This window comes from Epinephelus lanceolatus, chromosome 5 (assembly GCF_041903045.1).
Source record: "Epinephelus lanceolatus isolate andai-2023 chromosome 5, ASM4190304v1, whole genome shotgun sequence".
In the NCBI taxonomy this organism is placed as follows: domain Eukaryota; kingdom Metazoa; phylum Chordata; class Actinopteri; order Perciformes; family Serranidae; genus Epinephelus; species Epinephelus lanceolatus.
The window spans coordinates 24,019,967-24,041,780 of record NC_135738.1 but is presented as its reverse complement, the minus strand read 5'-3'; the positions used below and the strand labels follow the sequence as shown (position 1 = coordinate 24,041,780).

Below are 21,814 nucleotides of genomic sequence, written 5' to 3'. Positions count from 1 at the left end.
TTAAAATTTTTGTATTTATGATTTATATATTTTATTAATCCCATTGGGGAAATTCAGTGTTTTAAGTAGTTCAAAGTAGTGGATATAAATGGTTCAAAGACTTAGCTAAAAGTAAAGTTAATGGTTAAATAGTTAAAAGAGTTAAAAGTATATAGTTAGCTTAAAAAGTTAGCTTTTTCTTTTTGTTTTTAACATGAGTATGAGTGAGTATTTATTAGGCTTGTCCACAATGTGTTTATTATGCTGTGTGTATCTGTGTATATGTGTATTTTTGTACTTTGTGTTGCTCCCACTGCTGCGAAACTAATTGCCCCACTGGGGACAAATAAAGTGATTGATTGATTGATTGATTGATTGATTGATTGATTGAAAATAGGCCTACCGGATAAATTGTTAAAAGCCTAGTTAGCTAAACATAATGGATAAATGGTTGAAATAGTGCGCTAAAAGTTGGGGAGAGTTGCCGAAATTGTAACATTTTTCACTTTCCACTCTTTTACTCAGAGATACTTTTACCTACATGTGTGATATTCTCAGGCACACGACCTTCATGTGTCTGCTATCATACGTTTTTTGATAGAGAAAATGCATCATAAAGGAATTAAAAAAATAGGAAATGGGACGCTGTCTGATATTACAAATTAAGTGCATGTGAGTATTAATTATGACAGTGTGAGTTATGGTTGTAACACGGCTAAAAAATGGCATTAAACAAATCTACACTATAGCAACACAGTCTTATTATATTCGTATGTTTTAATGATGAAAAGCAGGCATACAAGTTTTATGTATACAATAGTACATATATACAAGTTAATTAATCAAGCTGGGCTAGCAAATCTATGCAGTTACAAATGAGCCAATGGACGCACCCATGCTTTGGTGGTCCTTACAGACCAGAACTGGCATGAATGATGTGAAAACTATGCTAACTAGAATACTGTTGGGCAATATAAAGATATTATATTGTTACTGAGATTCAAGACTATGTATCATCTTATATTTTGGATATCGTATTATGATATGGCATAAATGGTGTTTTTTCTCTGTTTAAAGGCTGAAATATAGTAAAGTGATGCAAATTTATCAACTTATCAGATCTTTTATTTGTTTTAACACTTGCCTTAACCCACTTAGATGTTATATTCACATTGTTAATGATTATTAATCTAAAATCTCATTGTGTTAATATTTTTATGTTAATAAAATAAATAAAACAATAGTCATCCATACAACTTTTTTTTGCATCAGAGAGGGTATTTGGTCAGAAATATTGTTATGTAAATATGGAGATAGAATTTTCAGGGCATATCGCCCAGCCTTAAATAAGAACAGATACATGCAGACAGCCATGTAGGTTTTAGCTCAGCTAGGTTTTGTGCAAACACAAATTTATATTTGAAAATTACCCCTGGATCAGCAAAGTTATAGTGAGTTTGTTTAAAACTGGTTTTCCAGGTGCCATTCCCCGCACAATGGATGAATCCTAATAATTCTCAGGGATGTTTACTATTGCACTGCCCATTTGCCTACATGATGATGTCATGATTACATCAATAAGTAATAGTTAGCTAAAAGTAAAAGAGTAAATTGTTGAAATAGCTAAAAAAAAAACCAGTGGATTAAGGGTTAATAAAGTTAGCTAAAAGTAATAGATAAATAGTTAAAACTTCAAAGTTTTACCACTCCAAGTGGTACAGATGCAAACTTAATCAAACAACCTAAACATTGACATTTTAATTGCAATTAAATTATTATTATTTCTCTTTATGATATCCACTTTATGTCATTAATTGTGTAACATCAGCTACAGTCTCAATAACTTCACAAAAACACAATAAGAAAATGACAGGTGGTGTCATAAAGGGGTGCTGGAGCTCATTTCATTTGGCAGGGCTGTGAAGGTGCATCAGACAGACAAGGTAATGGAACTGCTGCATTAGAACACAATAACATTATGAGAATATCATCTGCCATTAATTCCCAGGTGTAGTAATTGATAGGCACGATTAGAGGGAGAGTTGATTGTCATCAATAATAAATGGTGTCTTTGTTGTTAGTGTGTGTGCGTGTGTGTGTGTGTGTGTGTGTGTGTGTGTGTGTGTGTGTGTGTGTGCGTGTGTGTGTGTGTGTGGAGTTGGAGAACGCTCCAGGCACCGGTTTCAAGTGTTGTTTTCCGAGCACAGAGGAATGGCTTATTCAAACGCCGGGGTTATCTGAGGTGACAGACACAAGATTTTACAGGAAAATGTTTGCATCTGATATGAATACAGAAGTATCAGTATGTAAACTTGTGAGGCTTATTGTGAAACTAAATGAAAAGTCACCCCTATGATAAAAATGTCCGACCTCGACGATAACATCTCTCCTTGTTTCGATTAAAAATGCCACCCTGTGAGAACATGAACTTCTTTTCAGCGATGCAGATAGAAACATGATGTCCTTCTGGCACGGCACACATTCTTTTTCAGAGCTCTGTGTTATTTGTATGTGTGACATGTTGCCAGCAAAGTACCAGCTTTACCATCTTGACTAACAGGATTATATGCTTCAAGGAGATTATTATAATTAAAATCTTTTGGCAAAAGTAATCTACATGCTAATCTATACATAGCACTGCTGTATTGCCAACCAAATGCTTCTGTTACATTCTGATACAAAGGAATATGTGTCATACTCCCTATTGTACGTTTGTTTTGATGACATGTTTCTTGGTTTGGAAAATAAGGGCGCACCCTCATGTGCTGTCTCTCTGTGTCTTTCAGTCTGTGGCCCAAGCATTGACATTCGAAATGAGATCAGCGAGTTCAAGCGTCTGGAGAACTGCACGGTGGTCGAGGGCTACCTGCAGATCCTCCTTATCAACGACAAGACCAACAACATCAACCAGGAGGTCTTCCGCTCCCTCAGCTTCCCAAAGCTGACCGTCATCACCGACTACCTGCTGCTGTTTCGCGTCTCAGGCCTTGACAGCCTCAGCATGCTCTTCCCCAACCTCAGTGTCATCCGCGGGCGCAATCTCTTCTACAACTACGCCCTGGTGATCTACGAGATGACCAGCCTGAAGGACATCGGCCTGTACAATCTGAGGAACATCACCCGGGGAGCCATGCGGATTGAAAAGAACCCCGAGCTCTGCTACCTGGACTCGGTGGACTGGTCGCTTATTATGGATGCTGAGTTCAACAACGTTATCAATGGGAATAAGAAGGCAAAGGAATGTGACAATGTTTGCCCAGGCATCATGGAGGATAATCCTCTCTGTCAGAGGACGTCGTTCAATGACAACTACGACTATCGCTGCTGGACCTCCAACCAATGCCAGAAAGGTATGGTTCTTCATTTCAGTCTTTATTCCAGCAGATAATGTCCGGAAAAAACAAACTAGCTTTAAATGTGATGTTTGCGAAACGATAACGGGAATGTGTGCCACTTTGTGCCGCAAGTACAGTAAATGCAGATGTGACTTTGATCCGCGTAGGTGGTTTCCAGTCTTGTAAACATTCCGAAATTGTGCGTTTTTTCACCGGCGAACAAATCCCATGAATCTATGCAGTGTTTTTCCTTCATTTCCGTCAGGCTGCAGGATTGTCCACGGGCCAGTGCAAACATTTCCTCTCTGTTCATTACAGAGACCTTGTCTTTAGATCAGGCTATTTGTGGAGTGAAGGATGGCTGCAATATAGAGCAGCAGGTATTAGAAAGGCATACTCAGTTGAGGTTAAAGTTGCTCTGCCAAGAAATGAGCTAGTCTACCTGTCTGGACCATGTCAGTTAAATATTTGCCTTAGGGACTTTTTGCAATTTATGAAAAGGGGTATATTGAAGAATTTGTGGGAGGGTCATCCTTGTTTAACTTCAGCCCGCGCGGTAGGGTCATGCATTTTTAAAAACAGTTCAGAGGAGGGTCATATCATCTATGTATATAGTTAAATTTAAATCCATTTCAGTCTGCAGGTTTTAATAAACTCAGTTGTGTGTTTGTGTTCAGTTTGTCTCAGTCACAGTTCTCGAGACGAGTGTAGCAGCTTGTAGCGACATTGCATACATTCACCGCTCTTTCTCTCTCAGATGTCAGAGTAAGAGACAGCTTGTGCTTTTTGATTAGAAATTGGGACAACCAGATCAGCCGTCTCATGCCTCTTCAAAACTACTGTAGAAGGCAGTTCAAGCCTTTGTGATATGCTCCTGCAGCCTGTTTGACACACACAGACTCAGCTGAGCTGTTGATGAAACGCTCCCCTTCGTTCTGATGTGAAATCCAACTATTTTAGTAATATCATGTTTCGTGCCTGTGTCGCTTTTCGTGCCGTCGTTTTTAAAGATATCAGGCTCCTGGTTGTTTCCTTAGGCCAAACTGTGCTTTATTTTTTAGCATTTCACAGAGGGTGCAGAGGGTTTGCAGAGACTGCTTTTATTAGAGGTTCAAATTCCTTCACAGACTGCACGTCAGAATAACACAATGGCCTATCACGACAGCTGAAATGCTAATCACAAATATTCAGAGAAGACTATGGACATATCTTAAAATACAAAAACTCTTGATGTCACGTAACGTGTTAAAAAGAATTAAGATACATTAATGGTGCTTTAATTTCAGTATGTGTCTCAAAATATCCACAGTGTGCCATAACTTGGTTAATTCAAAGATATATTATTGTATTTTTTCCTTGGGAAAAACTTGACTTTTGTTCTGCTATAGAAAACTTGTGTCAGACTTCCGCTCCGTGCCATTTTCCCTGTCCTCTCATCTGTGTGATATAATGGTGGGAAAATGTTCCTCCAGCCCTTTTTCTATTGAAGACCTGTGTACAGCTCCCATGGTCAGTTGGGAGTCTCAAACACCACCCTCCTTCACCCCCGGGGACCCTCAGAACAAATAGTGGAAATCAAGCTTGCGTCTTTTCCCTGGTGACCACGTCTGTGTCTATAGAAAAGCTATGGTGTTTATTGTTGTGCCTCTGTTTATCCTCGTATGCACTGACCTGCCAGAGCTCCCTTCAAGCTGTTATTGATTCCCTGATCAGTTGTCTATGTGAATTTTAAAAAAATGTTTTGTTTAAAAGACAAAAGAAACGTTTCCTGTATTTGGTTTATTTACAAAATGCTACATTTTCAAGTCATGTCTGCTGCTGTATAGCGTTTGCGGTGAAATCCTCTGTTGTTCTCACATGTCGGGCTCGAGAGGCAGAGCAGGAGTATTGTTTGAAGTGGTTCACTTCCCTGTGAGGCCCAGGCCGAGGTCAGGGTAAATGCATTCATCTAGAGGGCCCTGAGGTCTCAAGGCTGCAGATAAAGGCTCCAGGGCGCTACACAGTGGGAAAAAAAGGAGGAGTTACTGAAGCAATAATAGGACAGAATGAAGCTCGAGCAGATCTGTTGATATTCCCGGCTTCACGCACAGATAACATTTCTCACCCTGTCTTTTTAAAGGCTTGATGCGTCTACCTCTCTCCTTCCTGCTTAAGATTCCTCTCTCCTCCCTCCACCCCTCTGCATAATTGTCTTGTTTTTCTCCAGTACAGATGTTCCTTCAAGGGCATTCAGTGGTTTTGTAGTCAATACGGCCCGGTCTCCTCTTTAATTACACTACATGAGGAGGGAGTGCTGTCTGCCTTGCACACTACTTTAGCCTCTGGGCCTTCTGGTGCTTCACAAGGCAACAACAAAACTCCTCTTTCCACATGTTTGTCCACCTACCAGATGCTGTTCCACACAACAGTTTGGGGAGTATTAGATGAGAGGTGAATGTAAATATAACGCTGGGAAGAACAAGCCAGGTTAATGCTGTACTTGTGGCCGGATAGAAGCGAGTGGGAGTGACCGTGTTGGGATGTGCAGATTGGTTCTGGGTGCTTTTTAGTGGCGGGCAGCGATGCGTGGAGAGGCCCCAACTGAGGAGCCATACGCAGGAGGAGGAGCACTGAGGGGAAATGTCAGACAAATGTCAAGTATACAAGCTCAACGGCAAGCTCTTGCTAAAGCTCAGTGCTCGAAGGGTTGAAAAATGCCCGTCACTCCCCTTGTTTTTTATCCCTCCTCCTCCTCCTCCTCCTCCTTCTTTTCCAACCCCCCATGCTTTCTCGTAAATCCTCCCTGCCTTCCCCGCTGCTGCTGCTGCTTCTGCTTTCCCCTCCTCGTACACGCTGTCTGTCCATTTCTTCCTCGCCAGCGTTCTCCACTTTGCTTAGCCTCATCCTGGATCTCATCTCTGATTGTCCTTGTCAGTTGTTCTGGTGGTGTTTCCTCCTCTATTTTCACCTCACTCTTTTCTGCAGGGCTTATCAGGGGCTGTTAACAGCTCTGGCTGTCAGATATTTCTCCGCTGTTTACTTGTCGGGAGACATTCTCTCATCACTGCAGTGGTCACAGCCAAACAGCTTGTTTGGCCAGGCCCTGGATCCTTTGACACTGCACGCTGTTTGCTTTGAGTTTTGGGGGATCCCGTGACTAAAAACTGTCTGGCCCGCTTCAAATAGCCTCCTCAGGTCTCTGTGTTTGCTGCAGACAGGCCTCCCTTCTGCCCCTGAAGCAGAGCCAAAGCCGGATAGACAAGAGGCTTTTAAAATTAGGCAGACGAGCAGGAAAGCACGCTGCTGTGCCCATGCCCAGTCTCAGGGCAGGTTAGTCTTCATAGTTCCACAGGGAGGCACACACTCACACTCGCCGGTCCCCGCATAGCTCACATAACTCCTTTATATGATAGAATATTATCTTACAGTGCGCTGTCTGATTTCAAGGAACATCGTGTCCTCAGTGTTGTATTTTGATATTGATAGACAAATGTCAGAAGTCACATCTGCTTGTGAATGTTTAATGTATCAAAATGTCCACATACTGAAGCTGCTTTTGCTTTTTGAGAAAGCAAAGCTGAGGTGCACTCGGCTAAAAGTGGTGCAGTGTCAGTTTGCATTTTAGCGTCTGAGCTGTGTGGTGTAAGGTGAAATCTGACATAAGGAGACCTGCTGTCCTGTTATGCCACAGACAGTCTGTGCACTGTGTGTCCTTGTACTGAACCCAGGAGAAACGCAGCAGAGCGAAAACATTTTGGAGGCCTGGCAGTTGGGAGAGCTCTCCACTGGCCTGAGAGACTTTTGCATTTGATAATATGTTTACTCCCTCCTTGCCAGAGACCCACTTGATATCTCTGGTCTGAGTGCTCTGACCTAAGGCCACTTCACAGCAGGGAAAACAGTTTCTCTTAGAGAATGTGGGGTAAGCAGGTTCATACGGACAAACGAAAGCTTTTTTTCTTTCTATTGTTTTTTTTTTTTTGCAAGTTCAACAGTTTCATATCTTTTGATAGAGTTGAGAAGGATAAGGGCAATACTCAGTTTTTTTTTTGTTATTGTCAACAAATCCAACGAAAGAACCGAAACCAGCAATATGCCCTTCCGTGCTTTCTGATTTCCCTCAACTTTCTGTGGCACTTAGCCCCATGTCTATTGGTTCCTTCCTGCTGAAGATGTGAATCTTTGAATGTGGATCCCAAATAAATAGTGAAATAAAGAAGTAATAATCAAGTCTTTTTCTTTTAAGGCTGGACACTGCAGGTTTTAGCAAACAGTGTTCGTCATAATGAAGAAACCTGGTGCAGTGGTGTGGCTCATTTTGGACACTTTATCACTCAGGAATAAGCTGTGTCAGGCTTTTCTACACGGACAGTACTACAACAAATTCTTATTTTGGTTTTGGTTTTACTTGAGATGTACTAGCAGTAAGAAAACTGCACAACATCTCAAGGTTTATCTTTTAAAACAGCAGAGTTACACCCAGCTAGTGGTTAACAGACATTTTTCTTTACTTCTGTGTTCACTGTTTGTTGTTTTTCTGCCTCTCTGTGCTAATTAATTTAATCAAAAGGTTATTGACAAGAAAGTATAAATTAATCAGAGAGAAAACAGAATGCAAATCCTCCTTTTCCCTCTGAGGCTTTTGTAAATTGATTTCCGGAGCTACCACATAGCTCATACTTCTTGTTGTCAAGATTAGTTGCGGAGGGATCGAACTGAGCAGAAATTATGCTCTGTTTATGCTGGCTAAGAGCTGGATTTATTGATACTTTGGAGTAAGGCATGTATGTTAAGTTGGGTGGAATGAGTCTGCCCCTTTAAGTATATAAGGTATAAATTCCTGCTGGCTTACTCATTGCAGTTGTGAGGGGATAAAGAGGGGGAAACACACAGCACAGGCTGTATGCGCAGACTACAAGTGCAGGGCTGTACAGAGGCTATTTGTTGGCAATCAGGAGGAGCTAAACTGATGGCGGTGATGATATTGATAGAGGTTTATTTTGTGTTTGTCCAAGGATGTTGTGTGCCAAGGCGGGCCGAGTTCTTATGATCATCTGTCAGTCTTTTTTGTTTAACCAACATCCAACAGCAGATACAAAGATGCTTTTTAAATATTTAATAGCTTTTCTGAAGTCCTGCGGTTATAGGGACAGGATGCAGAGAAAGGCTCACATTCCAGTCTTGTCAGTCCGGTGCTTTCCTGGGGGCACACTCAGCACCATGACTCAGTACCCATACATCTGATGTTTCCACCCGGCATGAGCTACTCGCCTGCTCTCTGCTCCATTTTGTACAAAGCTTAGGCAGCATGCCAGCGTTAGTGCCAAAGAGATGGCACTCATGTCGATCAGACTCATTCATTCCTGCCCTCCCACAGCCACCACGCTAAAAATGGAATAATCAGATCCATCATGTTCTCCACTACCATGCACAGCTTTTCTTTCCGTTCACCGGGTCACCAATGTGTCCGGGGGAAAGGAGAAACTGAACCTGTGCTCAGTAACCGTCCAGCATTTCAACACATCACTGCGGACGGACCTTGTAGGTAACTTCAGGATTCAACACGTGAGACTCGGTCGTCCTGCTCAGTTAACTCTGGCCCTGCTGGCACTGTTTGTGCGAGCGCACGCCCTTGTCTCTATTATTTCCCCAGAGGACTGGGGACTATTGATTCACAGTGTTACAACTCCATGGTGTCATTGAAAATAAATACATTAGAGAAAGCAGACAAAGCTCCCTTCATGGCAGCCCTTCGTTCTCTGTGTTCTTAGACGCGTATGTCTTTTTAAACAGTGGTCCAAGGGCAAGAGGAGCGACAACAGGCTGTAAATAGGGTTATGTATGTGTGTGTGTGTGTGTGTGTGTGTGTGTGAGTTAGAGCGAGAGAGCGTGGACACAACAGCTTCTTTTGTCATTCCTTCACTGCTGGTCCTTCAGATTTACTATGTATGTACTGTATGTCAGTGGGAAAATATCAATTATCTTTTCATTAATTATTGATTACCACAATGTTGCTTACACGTGTTGATATCCAGATTTAAGTCAGTTAGTAAACTAATAGAAAGTAAGAAAAACTTGATTAGTATAACTAAAATTAGCTAATTTTACTGTAGTTATATCAGCAAACAGGCTGTGATTCTACATTAGCAAATCATATCAGCACTATTTTAAAGGACCTGATAAATATTTTGGGAACAATTCAGTTTTTGTACAGAGTAAATAACTATAATACAATTTGTTATTTTATGCTGAGCCAGGGGTGTCCAAACTTTTTTGGAATGGGGGTCAGATTAGATGTTTAATACCTGGGGGCCAGCTGCTTCTCGCATCATATGGTTTATTTTTAAAAGAAATCACATCAATCACATCAACTGTTTCATCGTATTTTGAAAACGTATTCAACTTTTGACTGCTCCTGAAAGTGGTGACCCTTGCTGTTGCCTCTTTCAGTGGCGCCAACAGGATTATATTTCATAGTACCTTTTAACACATAGGTTCCCACGCATGGACATATGCCATCTACTCAGTGATCAAGCAACGCAATATTGTGAGCATCACAACTGAGGGCCAGAAATGTTTATACCTCTGGCCCTTGAAAATGCTTGAAAGGCCTCATTAAAAACTTTTTATCTGCTGACGGACATATCTGTGTGCGATCCTCAAACTGTTTTTGTACCTCTGGCCCTTGACATGCACCAATCATTGGCATCCAAATGTTTTTGCGTCAAGTGAGTGGACACATCCAAGAAATGCATCTCAGACACATTCATCAGTAAAAAAGAGCCCAAAGACAGGATCTGCTGCTTTTGTCACAATTTTATTTTCAAGATAGGATGATAAATTGTTGAAAAATATATATGCACAATGCGTACAGGATTACGGCTGCCGGCACCACTTATTTGTTTGTTTTTTTACCATTACAGTAGCAATGTATAGTTCCTACTTGGTGCATATCAACAAACTGTATGGTAGTCCTGTCATCGAGAGGTGAGTGGAAAAATGTAAAGTGATCTTGCTTGATTAAACAGTATTGTGTGGTGGGCCACATTTTGAAAGACAAGTCACGGGCCATTTAAAGTCTGTCCTCAGGCCAGACTTTGGACATGTCTGTGCTAAGCTAAGCTACCTGGCTGCTGGCTGTAGTTTCATATTTAACGGACAGATATTATAGTGGTATCAATCTGCGTATTTAGCTTTCTGCAAGGAAGTGTATTCCCCAAATGTGAAACTATTAATAGTGAGCACTGTCAATTTTATGAGAAGAGAAAATACTGAAAGTATACATTTGGGATTGCGTCTTCTCTGTGTGTGTGTTTTCTGTCTGTACATTCCATCAACATCTCTGCACCCACCCTCCCCTCCGTCTCCTTCCCCTTCCTGGCCTTTGCCACATTTTCTCCCATCTAGGTCACATTCATAAATGTCATTCCTGGGAAGTGTTACCAGCCGATGTTGGTGCATTCGCCCAAAACAGAGACCTTCTTCACTGAGTACCCAGAACTTGAGCCCTCTTAAAGCGAGAGGAAAAACTCTGTTTGGTTACAAATAGTTTTTCTGCTCAATTGGTTTTATTGGTTGCCTTTGGACTTTTGAGAGGCCTGGAGCACGAGTTGCGAGTGCGATTGGTCAAAGTGGAATTCTTTTTGCCTCACGCTTTAATTTGTTTTGAGTTCCTCCCAAACACAAAATTGTAACATATTATATTTGCCTGACTGCTCGAGCAGAGCGTGGTGAAAGTCATGAAAAGCCACAGACGCGTGTCCGCTGCTATTGCTAACTTTTAATGTCAACAACAGTGTCATTCTCCGCAATATTTCAATATGGTTATTGCAAGTTAGCAAAGTTCATTCATGATGACATGGGTATACAGTGTGTTATTGTCCATGTATGAACAGCAGGGCTTATTGTCCATTGATGGCCGGCGCCGTGAGTTTATCCGACTCCTGTCCTCTGTGGCCTACAAAGGACTCCTCTCAAAGCACTGACAGATTGGCCTCTTTTCCTAGGTTTCCTCTCATAGACTTGATTGACCAAAATAGGACCTGTGTGTCATGCTGCTAGCTTCCAAAGAGACTGACTGACACACTTGCACACAAACACACAGGTACTCATGCACACATACAAAGCTTCCTCTCCTCCCTCAAGTTCCATCCCTTTTCGTTTACAAATTTTCTTCAACTTGTGCCCAGGCTGTGTGTGCCTGCTGCGACTGCCTGCTGTGACTGTGCCTGCTGTGTTCGTCTATGTGTGTGTGTGTGTGTGTGTGTGTGTGTGTGTGTGTTTGTGAATGTATGTGTCAGCCCAGTGTGTGTAGTGTGTTTCCAGCCTGCTTGATGCCTATTTGAGCCACCCAGTGCCTCTGGTGATAGGCTGCCTGCTGCCTTCTGGCTGTACAGCTCGGAAGCTGTGACTCATCCTTTGCTCTCACCACTCATTCATAAATCTGCGTGAATAGTATAACTTCCTCTCCGAGAGCCGTGGGCCCCCCCGGCTCTGTGGTAGGTTCCCTTCACTCCTGCTCTAAATGGCAGGAAGGATGAGGGCTATCTCCGCCTCTTAGTGACGCCTCTCAGAGAGGTGAGAGAGACAAGTGCCCACGCCTGCTGCCTGTGCCTGCCCTTGGCGCCTGAGCCGTGCCTCTGTCTGTCTGCCTGCCTGCGTGCCCCGGCTCTATCCCTCCATATAGTGGAGGCCAGACCAGCCATTTACTCACTTGCTGGGCTGGCTTGGCAGTGCTTCCTGGGAGATAATATGCCATGCCTGCAAGTAAGCTCCGAGAGCACGGGTTAATTCCACAGCGGAAAAAAAGAAATCTCCTGCTGACAAATCTCTCCTGCAGAGGTGAGGATGTACGCTGGCATACCGCAGCGAGAGGAGAGTATCCTGCTTTGCCAGAATAGTTAGCTAGGTTCACTGAGGTCACAGAAACACTGCTCCTCTATTTTCTTGCCCTGTTGTGTGTGTGTGTGTGTGGTAAGGAGGTGAGGGGGGTAGGGTGGGGGATTTAATCTACTCCCTCTACCTTTCCCTCCACACATGGCTGAAATGTGTGTCTTTCTTTGAAAACAGATCCACTTCCCAAGGGCATGTCGGTGTGTGTTGATGTGGTTTGCGTCTTGTTTTTAAGCTTCGTGACCAAGTGGCTTTTTCACTGAATGAGCTGGAAGGTACACAAGTTGAGTTTGAACGTCTTAAAGTCAAACATAAAAAAGTTATTGTACAATAAGTAAAGAACAGTTGTTTCCTGTAGCAGCTTAACTCAGGATGAGTCATGGATCTAATAGGCGTGTTGTGTGTGTGTGCACTATCTATAAAAGAGATATCAAGCAGGCCTCAGCCTGCCAGCGGTGTTTTGCCGTCTGTTCTTTTTCGGAGCATGTGCACAATGAGGAGATGAAAGAACATCATAAACTCACAAAGGAGATCTCATGAATTACACAGCTAAATGAAATGCCTGTGACAACAACAACAACACACTTCCCCTCAAACCCTTTTTTCTTCACGCTCCCAGTTAAGCCAGCATAAGGATTGACGTTATATTAGCTCCAAACAAAGTTTTGATCATGTCAGCTCTTTACAAATCTTCCCCCATATATCTTTCAGTGTCAACAATCCATAAAGCAGCCTGGCTTGTCTTATGTCATCAGTCTGCTTTCTGTCAATGACTGAAAAAAAATGACCTTGACCCTGTCTGGTGCCTCCCCTTCCTCTCGCTCCTCAGCTTGTTTTGGTAGGATCCCCAGGGCCTAGTGCAGTTGTCAGCACGCAGCCTAATGGGCACAGGTGGCTGGGGCTCCTCTGTCTTCTCCAGCCCCCTTGGCATGGCTCTCTTGGCAGACCAGCAGCTCCTTGGCCAGCCGCCTCAATGGGCCACTCCAACACAGCAATCACCAGTTGGTGCTTTGTCAGCATTGGGGTGGCCCAGGATGAAATATGGCTCTCAACTTTGAAATATGGCTCCTCCTGTAGAGAAATCCAGCAGCGTGTGAAGCGCCGCCGATGAGCTATACAGTGCCAGAAATCTGCATTTCCTCTTCCCGTATAGACGCAGAAATGCTATTTTATTCATGACGACCATCAAAAGTGATGACATGTTGCAGGGTCATCCCTGTTTCCCTCATCACTCGCCACAGCGGAGCAGAGTCCGAGAAGGGAAGGGGTGGGCGGGCGGGTGGAGGGGTTCAGTTGAAGAGAAATTGTACAGCTGTACTGCACCACGCAGCAGTCAGACAGCGGCTTGTTACTGTGTCAGATAAATATAGAGGTCTCTGGAGCTCCCCACTGCAGCTCTATCTCTGCCTGCTGCTTGGAGGGAGGGAAAGGCCTCGTCACCTGGGAGCTGCCACTATCCTCATTCATCCTCGCTAAATTGGCTCTGGACTCGCAGGACATTAAAGATCGTTGTGACTCCATGGTGGCAGATAGGGTAAGGTAAGATGACAGGACAATTTTGTCACTGTTTTCTCGTAACCCCACAGGACACCTGCAGGACAACACAGTGCTGACCCATAATTAGATCATCAGAGATATTTGTCATGGAGACAAGGGTGTGGTTAAGATCAATATGATGACAAAGATTTTTCCAGTATTTGTATATATCACAATACAGCATAAACAGTATGCAAAGTGTCATGTAACTGTATCACCAAACGGGCATCACCAGATATAGTTTGCAGTTGTCGACAAATCTGTTGATATGTAAACTTATTTGTGGTTATGTTTTCATCCATAACACTTTTAGGACTTTTTGTTCTTGTCGGCATTTCATTCTTTTTGTGCTAGAGATAGTAGTATGGCAACTCAATGTCCAACCACAAGTTTTTTTGTGGGGCTTTCAACCCTTTTACATGGTCCTCATCAGCTAGAAAAAGCAAGTAAGTGGACCTTGGGTTGAGATTGATTTGTTGTTGAATGTTGTTTGTATGGCTGCCTCTCGAAGTCAAGATTTGAATCATTAGTCGGAGACCTCTCAGTTAAGTGAAAATATTCGAGAAGAGAGTGTACTTCTGGGGAACTTTTTCGTCCCTAGATTTAGCTGCAGAGTGAGCGCTCCTCACTTGCCCCTGCTCTCCAGTACAGGCAGCTGCGGACTCAGACCCAAGGTGAGTCCGAGTGAGATGGACGCAGCTGCCCAAATGAAGAGAGGCTTTGCCCGGTCAGGCTCCGAGATAACGATATCCTCTGCCTTCTTCCACAGTGCTGAAAAAGCACAAATATAGCAAGGCGAAACATGAAGCAGACAAAGCTTGTTCCAAAACGAGGGTGAATGTAGGATTAGCTTTCACTTTCACTGGCTGTTTACAGAAAGTGGCTCACATAGTAGTTCAGTTTAGGACTAGATGTTACAATCCCTGATGCACATACTTGTGACTACGACTGGGAGTAATAGTGATGTTGGGGGTGGGAGCCAAAGGGTTAGATGGACAGAAAAGAAGGAAAGAGCAAAGGTAGACACGAAAGTAAGAAGTAGCATAGGGAAGGCAGAGTCAAGGAGAGACGATTGTGCAGACTGAACTTTCCACCATCGGACCGGGCCACACACTCTATCTCCCTCTACTCCCTTATTTTGATGAGGGGAGAGAGAAGAAGCTAACAGGAGAAAGACTTACCTAACTTTTATTGAGGTGGAGTTTAACAGGTCGATTGTTGTTGCACATACTTGCGATTGTGGGTTAGAGTTGGAGCCATGCTGAGGGATGGGGTGGGGGTTTAGGGAGGGTAAAAGCTTCATCGGGGTCATCAGGTGGGAACCCTCCGTCACTGGTGTTTTGATGATAGGCCCATGTCACCTCCAGGGGCCTCATCGGCAACACCTGGCATTCCAGGTGCATCCCCTTCTGCTTTTACTCCCCTGAACCCTGCTGTTGTGAGTGGTATTTCGGGGCTCAATTTCTTGGACTTAATCATTGGGACAATATCAGTTTGTGAAATGATAACATGACATGATCTTATTATCATAATACAGTTACAATTAAGGATGATAAATGATAATATTGAATAATGGCTGTAATTTATGCCTGCTGGATGTATGTGTGACCTTCCCCAATGAGGGACCTGCTGTTCAATGATGAGCCTGCTCACTGACTTTAAGAACTCATTGACCCCTGCTGTTTGTCTGCGTGTGTGTTTATGCATCCTCCTGCAGCCTGGCTCCTCAGGTCTGCTGCTGATAGAGCAGAATGGATGCTTGATGGGGGTGGAGGTGCATTAGCACTCCTTTCATCTGCTCTGTCCTCTTGTGTCTGATGAGAGCGCATTTGTTGATAAGCGTCCAGCAGGCCTTTTGAAGTCCCAGTCTGGACTCGTCCCCCTTTCGGTTCCAAGCGCCATCCCCCACCACCCACTCGCATTAGCGCATCAATTACAGAGACAAGGCTTGCGGGGCTTGTTTGCACTTGAGTGTGCGTCAGGAATCGCCTCTCTCTCTCTCTCTCTCTCTCTCTCTCTCTCTCTCTCTCTCTCTCTCTCTCTCTCTCTCTCTCTCTCTCTCTCTCTCTCTCTCTCTCTGTGGCTGTCTGATAAACATGACAGACACTAGCCCACAGCTTGCATGTAAACACCGCCCATTCTCATTCATATTTTATTACTCACACTCATTTACTCAGCGTAGCCTCTCCACGCTGTGATCGCCAGCCCGCTTTAGCTTTTGTTCTGTTACACCTCAGTTTAACTGTGATGTGGTTTGAAAAATGCTGTGACTTGCTGTTGATGAGTAAGTCCAAAATCTGCCATGCCACCACGATACAGTGATAAATACAGTTGTGTGTTTGCTGTATTGTGGTCTGTGTGTCAGCCCTTCCCAGCAGTGAGACACTGTTCTGTCCTATATGTAGTGTTGTGAGCACTTTTCCAGACCAGACATGTGCTTGCTTGTAAAAAGCTTGTTTTTGCATTCCTCCTACCTCCCTGCATAATATATGGTATTATCTTCCAACCCTTTTCTTTCCCTCTCCCTTCCTCCGCCTGTGTGTGGGGTAATGACACCGATGCTCCTATTTAGGAAAACCCCTGGAACTTCTTTCTGCTTTGACTTTGCCTGTTGTTTTGTCAGCCGGTAATAGCGGGACCGCAGCAGTTTTGTTTATCTGCTGTTTACGCTCGTAGCTACAGTATGGATGCACTTCAGAAATATCGGTTTTCGGAGGCAGAAACATTAAAAAAAGATGCATGGTGTAATTTAAATACATTAGCGTGCCGCTCTTTCTGTGCCTGCAAATGGTCTCATGTAAAGAGGACAGCCACATTTCTTTTTATATATCCAGATGCCACATTAGTAGAAGCCTCTGTTTTCTTCGCTAAAACTATAAAGTCTTTTGTTACTTTACTTTGTTCCAGATTTCTATGAAGGCATCACTTTGTATGTTTTATTTACTGTACAGGGTGTTCTGCTGGGGTTTTTTTTCCCTTTGTCTTCTTCTCAATGTGGCAATAAAACTTTAGGAACAATAGCTGAATCTCAATGGTTGTTTTGAAACATTTACATTCCAGACATGCTTTTGACATTTTTCTGTTTATAAAGCTTTATCCAAATCGGATTTGAGGTCATAACTCAGTTTGAGAGCTCAAGCACAAAAGACCGGTTTTCACCATGCTGGCACAACAACTTTTTAAGGTCCTGGATAAACTCAGTAAACTCAGCGTATGCATTTAAATTTATATGCATTTAAAACCCAGCTCCAGATGTGTGTCATCCTGAAAATGAATCAGGGGCAGGGAGGTGTGTGGGAAAGGATGTGTGTCACTGCCTCACGGCATGCATATGGCATGTATTCTATGTACTGTATGTACTGTATGTGTCTGCATGCCTAAAGCTTGCTCAGGCACAAAGTAGCTTTTGTTCAAGGAACTGTGGCATTATGACGCTATGTTTTTGCTCTGCCTATGTCGAGTCATTCATCCGCACTGCAGAGTACAGTTTCCTCAGGCTTAAATTTATGCATGTAGGAGATTTCTTTTTTTTTACCCCTTTCTTCTGCTCCATGGCATTTTTCAAATGAGTGGCTAATTTTGTTTACAGCAGTCATTACAGAGTGTGATCAGCTTGCCAGCAAGCCAGTGGTTCAAGCCCACAGACCATCTGCATTGTGCCACACAAATGGACAACTCTAACAAATGGTTATCATTAGATTTAACATAAAACAAACCACTTTCACCCATTTCATTATTTTTTGTGAAGCGCATGTTCACTCATTCTGTGGTACTCTCTTCAATTACTGTTTGCTTTGAAACAAAGGTTTTCCCACAGCTGGTGAACATCCCTTGAATGTCTGATGAATTTCATCTTAAAGAGACCCTTTGCTGACTTTCAACCAGCTTTATATCATTACAATATGGGTAGTATGTGTAAAGGAACTGTTGTAAACTCCCCTCCATCCTACCAGCACAAGCTGCTCATCTGCTAGCTCAAATCTGCAGGATGATGCTACAGATTGTAGCAGATTCTGCATTTTCATATGCCCACCACTACCGACACAAAGAGTGTAGAAACGGATCAAGAGAAAGTGACACCCTTCTCTCTTCAAACTGTAAAACTGGACAGTGCTAATCTAATATCAACCAAGATTCTGTTGCTGTATGTAATGTCTAAAGAAACTGTTTGTGCACAGTTTAGCTGTAATATGAAAATTTGTGAACAGTGAGGGGGCGTCTTACGGTTTCCAGAAGGAGGCTGAAAATTCTGAGATCAGACGGTAACTACTAAAACTAGGCAGTGTTGATCAAATATGAACCAAGATTCTGCTACTACATTATTACACCTATTTCTTGCGGATATGTTTTTATGCCTCCTCGCCGGCGATAGCTGTGGCAGGAGGCATTATGTTTTCAGGTTGTCTGTCCATACGAACGTCCCATCCTTGTGAACACAGTATCTCAAGAACACCTGAAGGGAATTTCTTCAAATTTGGCACAAATGTCCACTTGGACTCAATGATGAAGTGATTAGTTTTTGGAGGGTTATAGGTTAAAGATCAAGGTCACTGTGACCTTGTCTGTCTCATTCTCATGAACGTGATATCTCAAGAATGCCTCAAGGGAATTTCTTCAAATTTGGCACAAATGTCCACTTGGACTCAGTGATTAACTGATGAGATTTTAGTGCTCAAAGGACAAGATCTCTGTGACCTTGTCTGTCTCATTTTTGTGAACACGATATCTCAAGAACACTTTTTTTGTGGTCAAAGGTTAAGGTCTGTTTGACCTCACAAAACATGTTTTTGGCCATAACTAAAGAATTATGCTAATTATGACAGAACTTTAGACCAATGTCTAACAGGATATAATTATGAATTGATGGTATTTTATATCCAGAAGGTCAAAATTCAACTTCACTGTGACATCATAATGTTCTGCACTTTTCTGGCCATTACTCAGTGTCATATTTCAGGAACAGAAAGGGAAATATTTGGTCAGATACTTAATTGGTGACACTAATCTTGGGTGTCCACCTTGAAATTGTGCTGATTGTAAAGATCTTATCTGTTGTCAGGGGAAAATGTGTGCAAAACATCCATGTTTTTACAGACATGGATGTAAACTGTAACTGATATTTGACTGGTGCACGGAGGCATACAACTGCGGTGCGAGAATTCTAGTTTAATGTTTTATGTTTGTGCCATATTGTCTCCCTTGTCAGAACGACCAAGCTCACATACTGTCACCCACCAGTGGGAGTGTATTCTGGTACTTGGAGGTTTTCTACCTCTGAGGGAAAGTGAATGCCACAGCCCTTTTTCCTTTGTTTTCTCTGGTCATTTAGCACCAATTCCAAAAGTATTTGTGTCTGGCCTGCATAGATGGCCTATAGCTTTATGAAAAAAGACCATCCTTCAAGCAGTGAAATACTTATTTAAGCAACCATGCGCACAAGTTCAAGTGTGTATAACAGTTAAACATGCATGCTTGTATACACTGACACAGTTAGATAAACACAAATGTCCTCTCTGTTTGAAAGTGTTGGATATGTGTGGCCCTTAAGTTTCCAGCGTTGCGGAAGTCAATGGGAGGTGATCCAGTGGCTGAACAGAGACATCCGCAAGCCTTTTTCTCCTTGTGGTGGTGGGCACAGGGGGTCCTGGCCTGCCAAAGCATCGCATCACAACAAGCTTTGATCGTGGCTCATGTGAATTCAGATTTCGAGCTTTGGTTTGCACTTTTTTTCCCAGCTGGACACAACTCCCTGTAGAGGCTACACAATTTTGGAAACTAGTATCATGTAACTGGATATTATAGTAGGTACTGTCTACTACTGTCTAATAACTCATTGCAGCTACATATGTGCTCATTTCCTGGTATCCCTGCATTCACCTACAGTCACAATGGGTGCAGTCTCAAAGAAAACTAAGTAACAAATAAGTGATATTAAATTAATGATAACATGACGCGATCACACCACCTTAAGCCTCTTATTTGACGTTGTTGACCAGTTTCAGGTTGTGCTGCAGCTGCACAAAAATTTTGACAGTTCTGACATTCTGTATACACTGTAGTGACTGAAGCCAGATGTCTGTTTTTGGTCTCAATTCCGCCATTTCGTCTGTGACACCATGCCAAATTTGCTCTCATTTGGAGCATACTGCCAGGTTTACACCATCAACTGAACCTCAACTGGCCGTAGCCTGCGTCTCTGACACACTATGACTTTGTATGTGCATGAGAGCAATAGAAAGAGAGAGCGAGGGGAGTGAAGAGAGCGTGAGACAGACTTCATTTTATCACTGAGGTGTGGAAAGGTCTGTGAATTGCAGCATTAGCGCTGGAGAATCCATAAGTCATCTTCAAGTGCGGCGATGAGAGCGGTGGGTTCAATGGGAGCGCTTCTTTGGATCATTATGGATTACGGCTGAAAATGTGAACCCTGGCTGGCAGATTTATGTGATGTCAGAGGCAGAACTCCTCTGCATGTGCTTAAGGACGGTCCTGGGTGTACAGGCTGTGTGGATGAGTCAGATCGTGAGCCACTGGGTTGGCACCAGTGACAAGACTGGCACATGAAGGGAAAGTTAGATATGCTGGACTCCGGCCTGCTCTCTTGCAGCAGTGGTATTATTAGCATTCTGTGCCTCTGGAGGCCTGCTGGTCATAAAAACAACCAGCTGCCTCCCTCAGCCCGGCGAGGGGCCGAGGTACCATATAGAATCACAAACCTGGAAGTTTTTACACCTTCTGGTATACGGACCAGTGTTTTAATTAAGTGAAAGCCTAAAGTGGCTAGCGTAATTACACAAGCGTGATGGCCTAAGTAGAGGAAATATTTCAGACCACTAGGGATGCTTTTGAGAGTGTGACCTTTTCTAGTCACTGCCTCCACTGCTACTTGAGTTTAAGGATTAATAACAGTTTTTAAGCTCTTGGAATTTATATCAGTATTTATAAGTATTTGTATTTTAATTAATGAATTTTTTGGAAGCTCTCATCTTTTTTTTTTTTTGCTTATTTTGTGCAAAATCTACACTGAAACCTCTGTTAACGCAACACTTGGCACAATCCCAATCTGCGGCCATGCTTTACAAATCTTAACACTGTGAGCCAACGAAGTGATCCATCCATAGTATTTGTTTCTGTTCAAGCCACATAGCAGCACACACTAGCCTTTTGTGATTTTTCATTGGAGTGTATGTAAATATCAGTGGTGCCTGCTACTTCCTAGCATGCATGTACGTGCTCTGCCCAATGTGCTCTTTGGTGCTGCCATGGAGACAGACACCTCTGCATTCGGCGCGTCACTTTGTGCCTGCGGGTGTCAGAAAATGCTGCACACAAGCATGTGTTTAAACTCTTGGCTCCTGTGCAGTGGGAGGAAGCGGCCTCTCGGGGCACAGCAAAGAAAGGCAGCACGGCGGCCTCTTTTTTTTTTTTTTTTTTTTTTTTTTTGTGCAGCGATGGCGACGGAGCTACTGATTTATGGAGTGAGTATGAGCTGGGCGGGTCATGTCTTGCCAGAGAAGCCTGCTACTGGAGGAAGAGAAGGAGTCAAGAGTGAAAAAGGATTGAGACTGAAAGAAAGGCGGAGGTTCTCGTATCCCCACCCAGCAGTGAGGTCACGTCCACATTGACATCTATATAAGACAAAGTCAAGATCAAACAAGTCTGTTCCAGAAATGCCTTCACAGCTCTGATCTATGACCAGGCCAAACGATAAACTTCCCCTCAACTAATCACCACCAGCCTAAGCTGCTGACACAGTGGGAAGGAACTGAAAAATAACTATTGAAAAAATCTAATTACTTACAAAAACATGGGAAAATCTGTCCGTCAGTGGGCTGTATGTGTTTTTGTATTTATGTGTGAGTTGTATTTGTGTATTTTTCTGTGTTTGACTGACTGAACCGTGGAATCGGGCCGTTGTGTGAGGGTGACACACAGAGACGCCAGTGAAAAGCATCTCTGTCTCTGTCGTGTGTCTGTAATTGCAACAGAGGCATTGTGCTGGGAAGTGTGTTTGTCTGTGACATTATTTTTTTCGCTCTCCTTTCATTTTTTTCTGTCAACTAAGTGACACACCCATTCCAGGAATCTCTGGT

General features: G+C 43.1%; 1 protein-coding gene across 1 annotated transcript in view; it reads left to right on the top strand.

The window, feature by feature from the left end:
* igf1ra (insulin-like growth factor 1a receptor) overlaps nucleotides 1-21,814 on the top strand; it is a 94,369-nt gene that overhangs the window by 9,552 nt on the left and 63,003 nt on the right. The window contains exon 2 of the mRNA XM_033634173.2: nucleotides 2,766-3,329. Coding sequence (XP_033490064.1) covers nucleotides 2,766-3,329 — 564 coding nt within the window. The remainder of the gene's footprint in view (nucleotides 1-2,765; nucleotides 3,330-21,814) is intronic.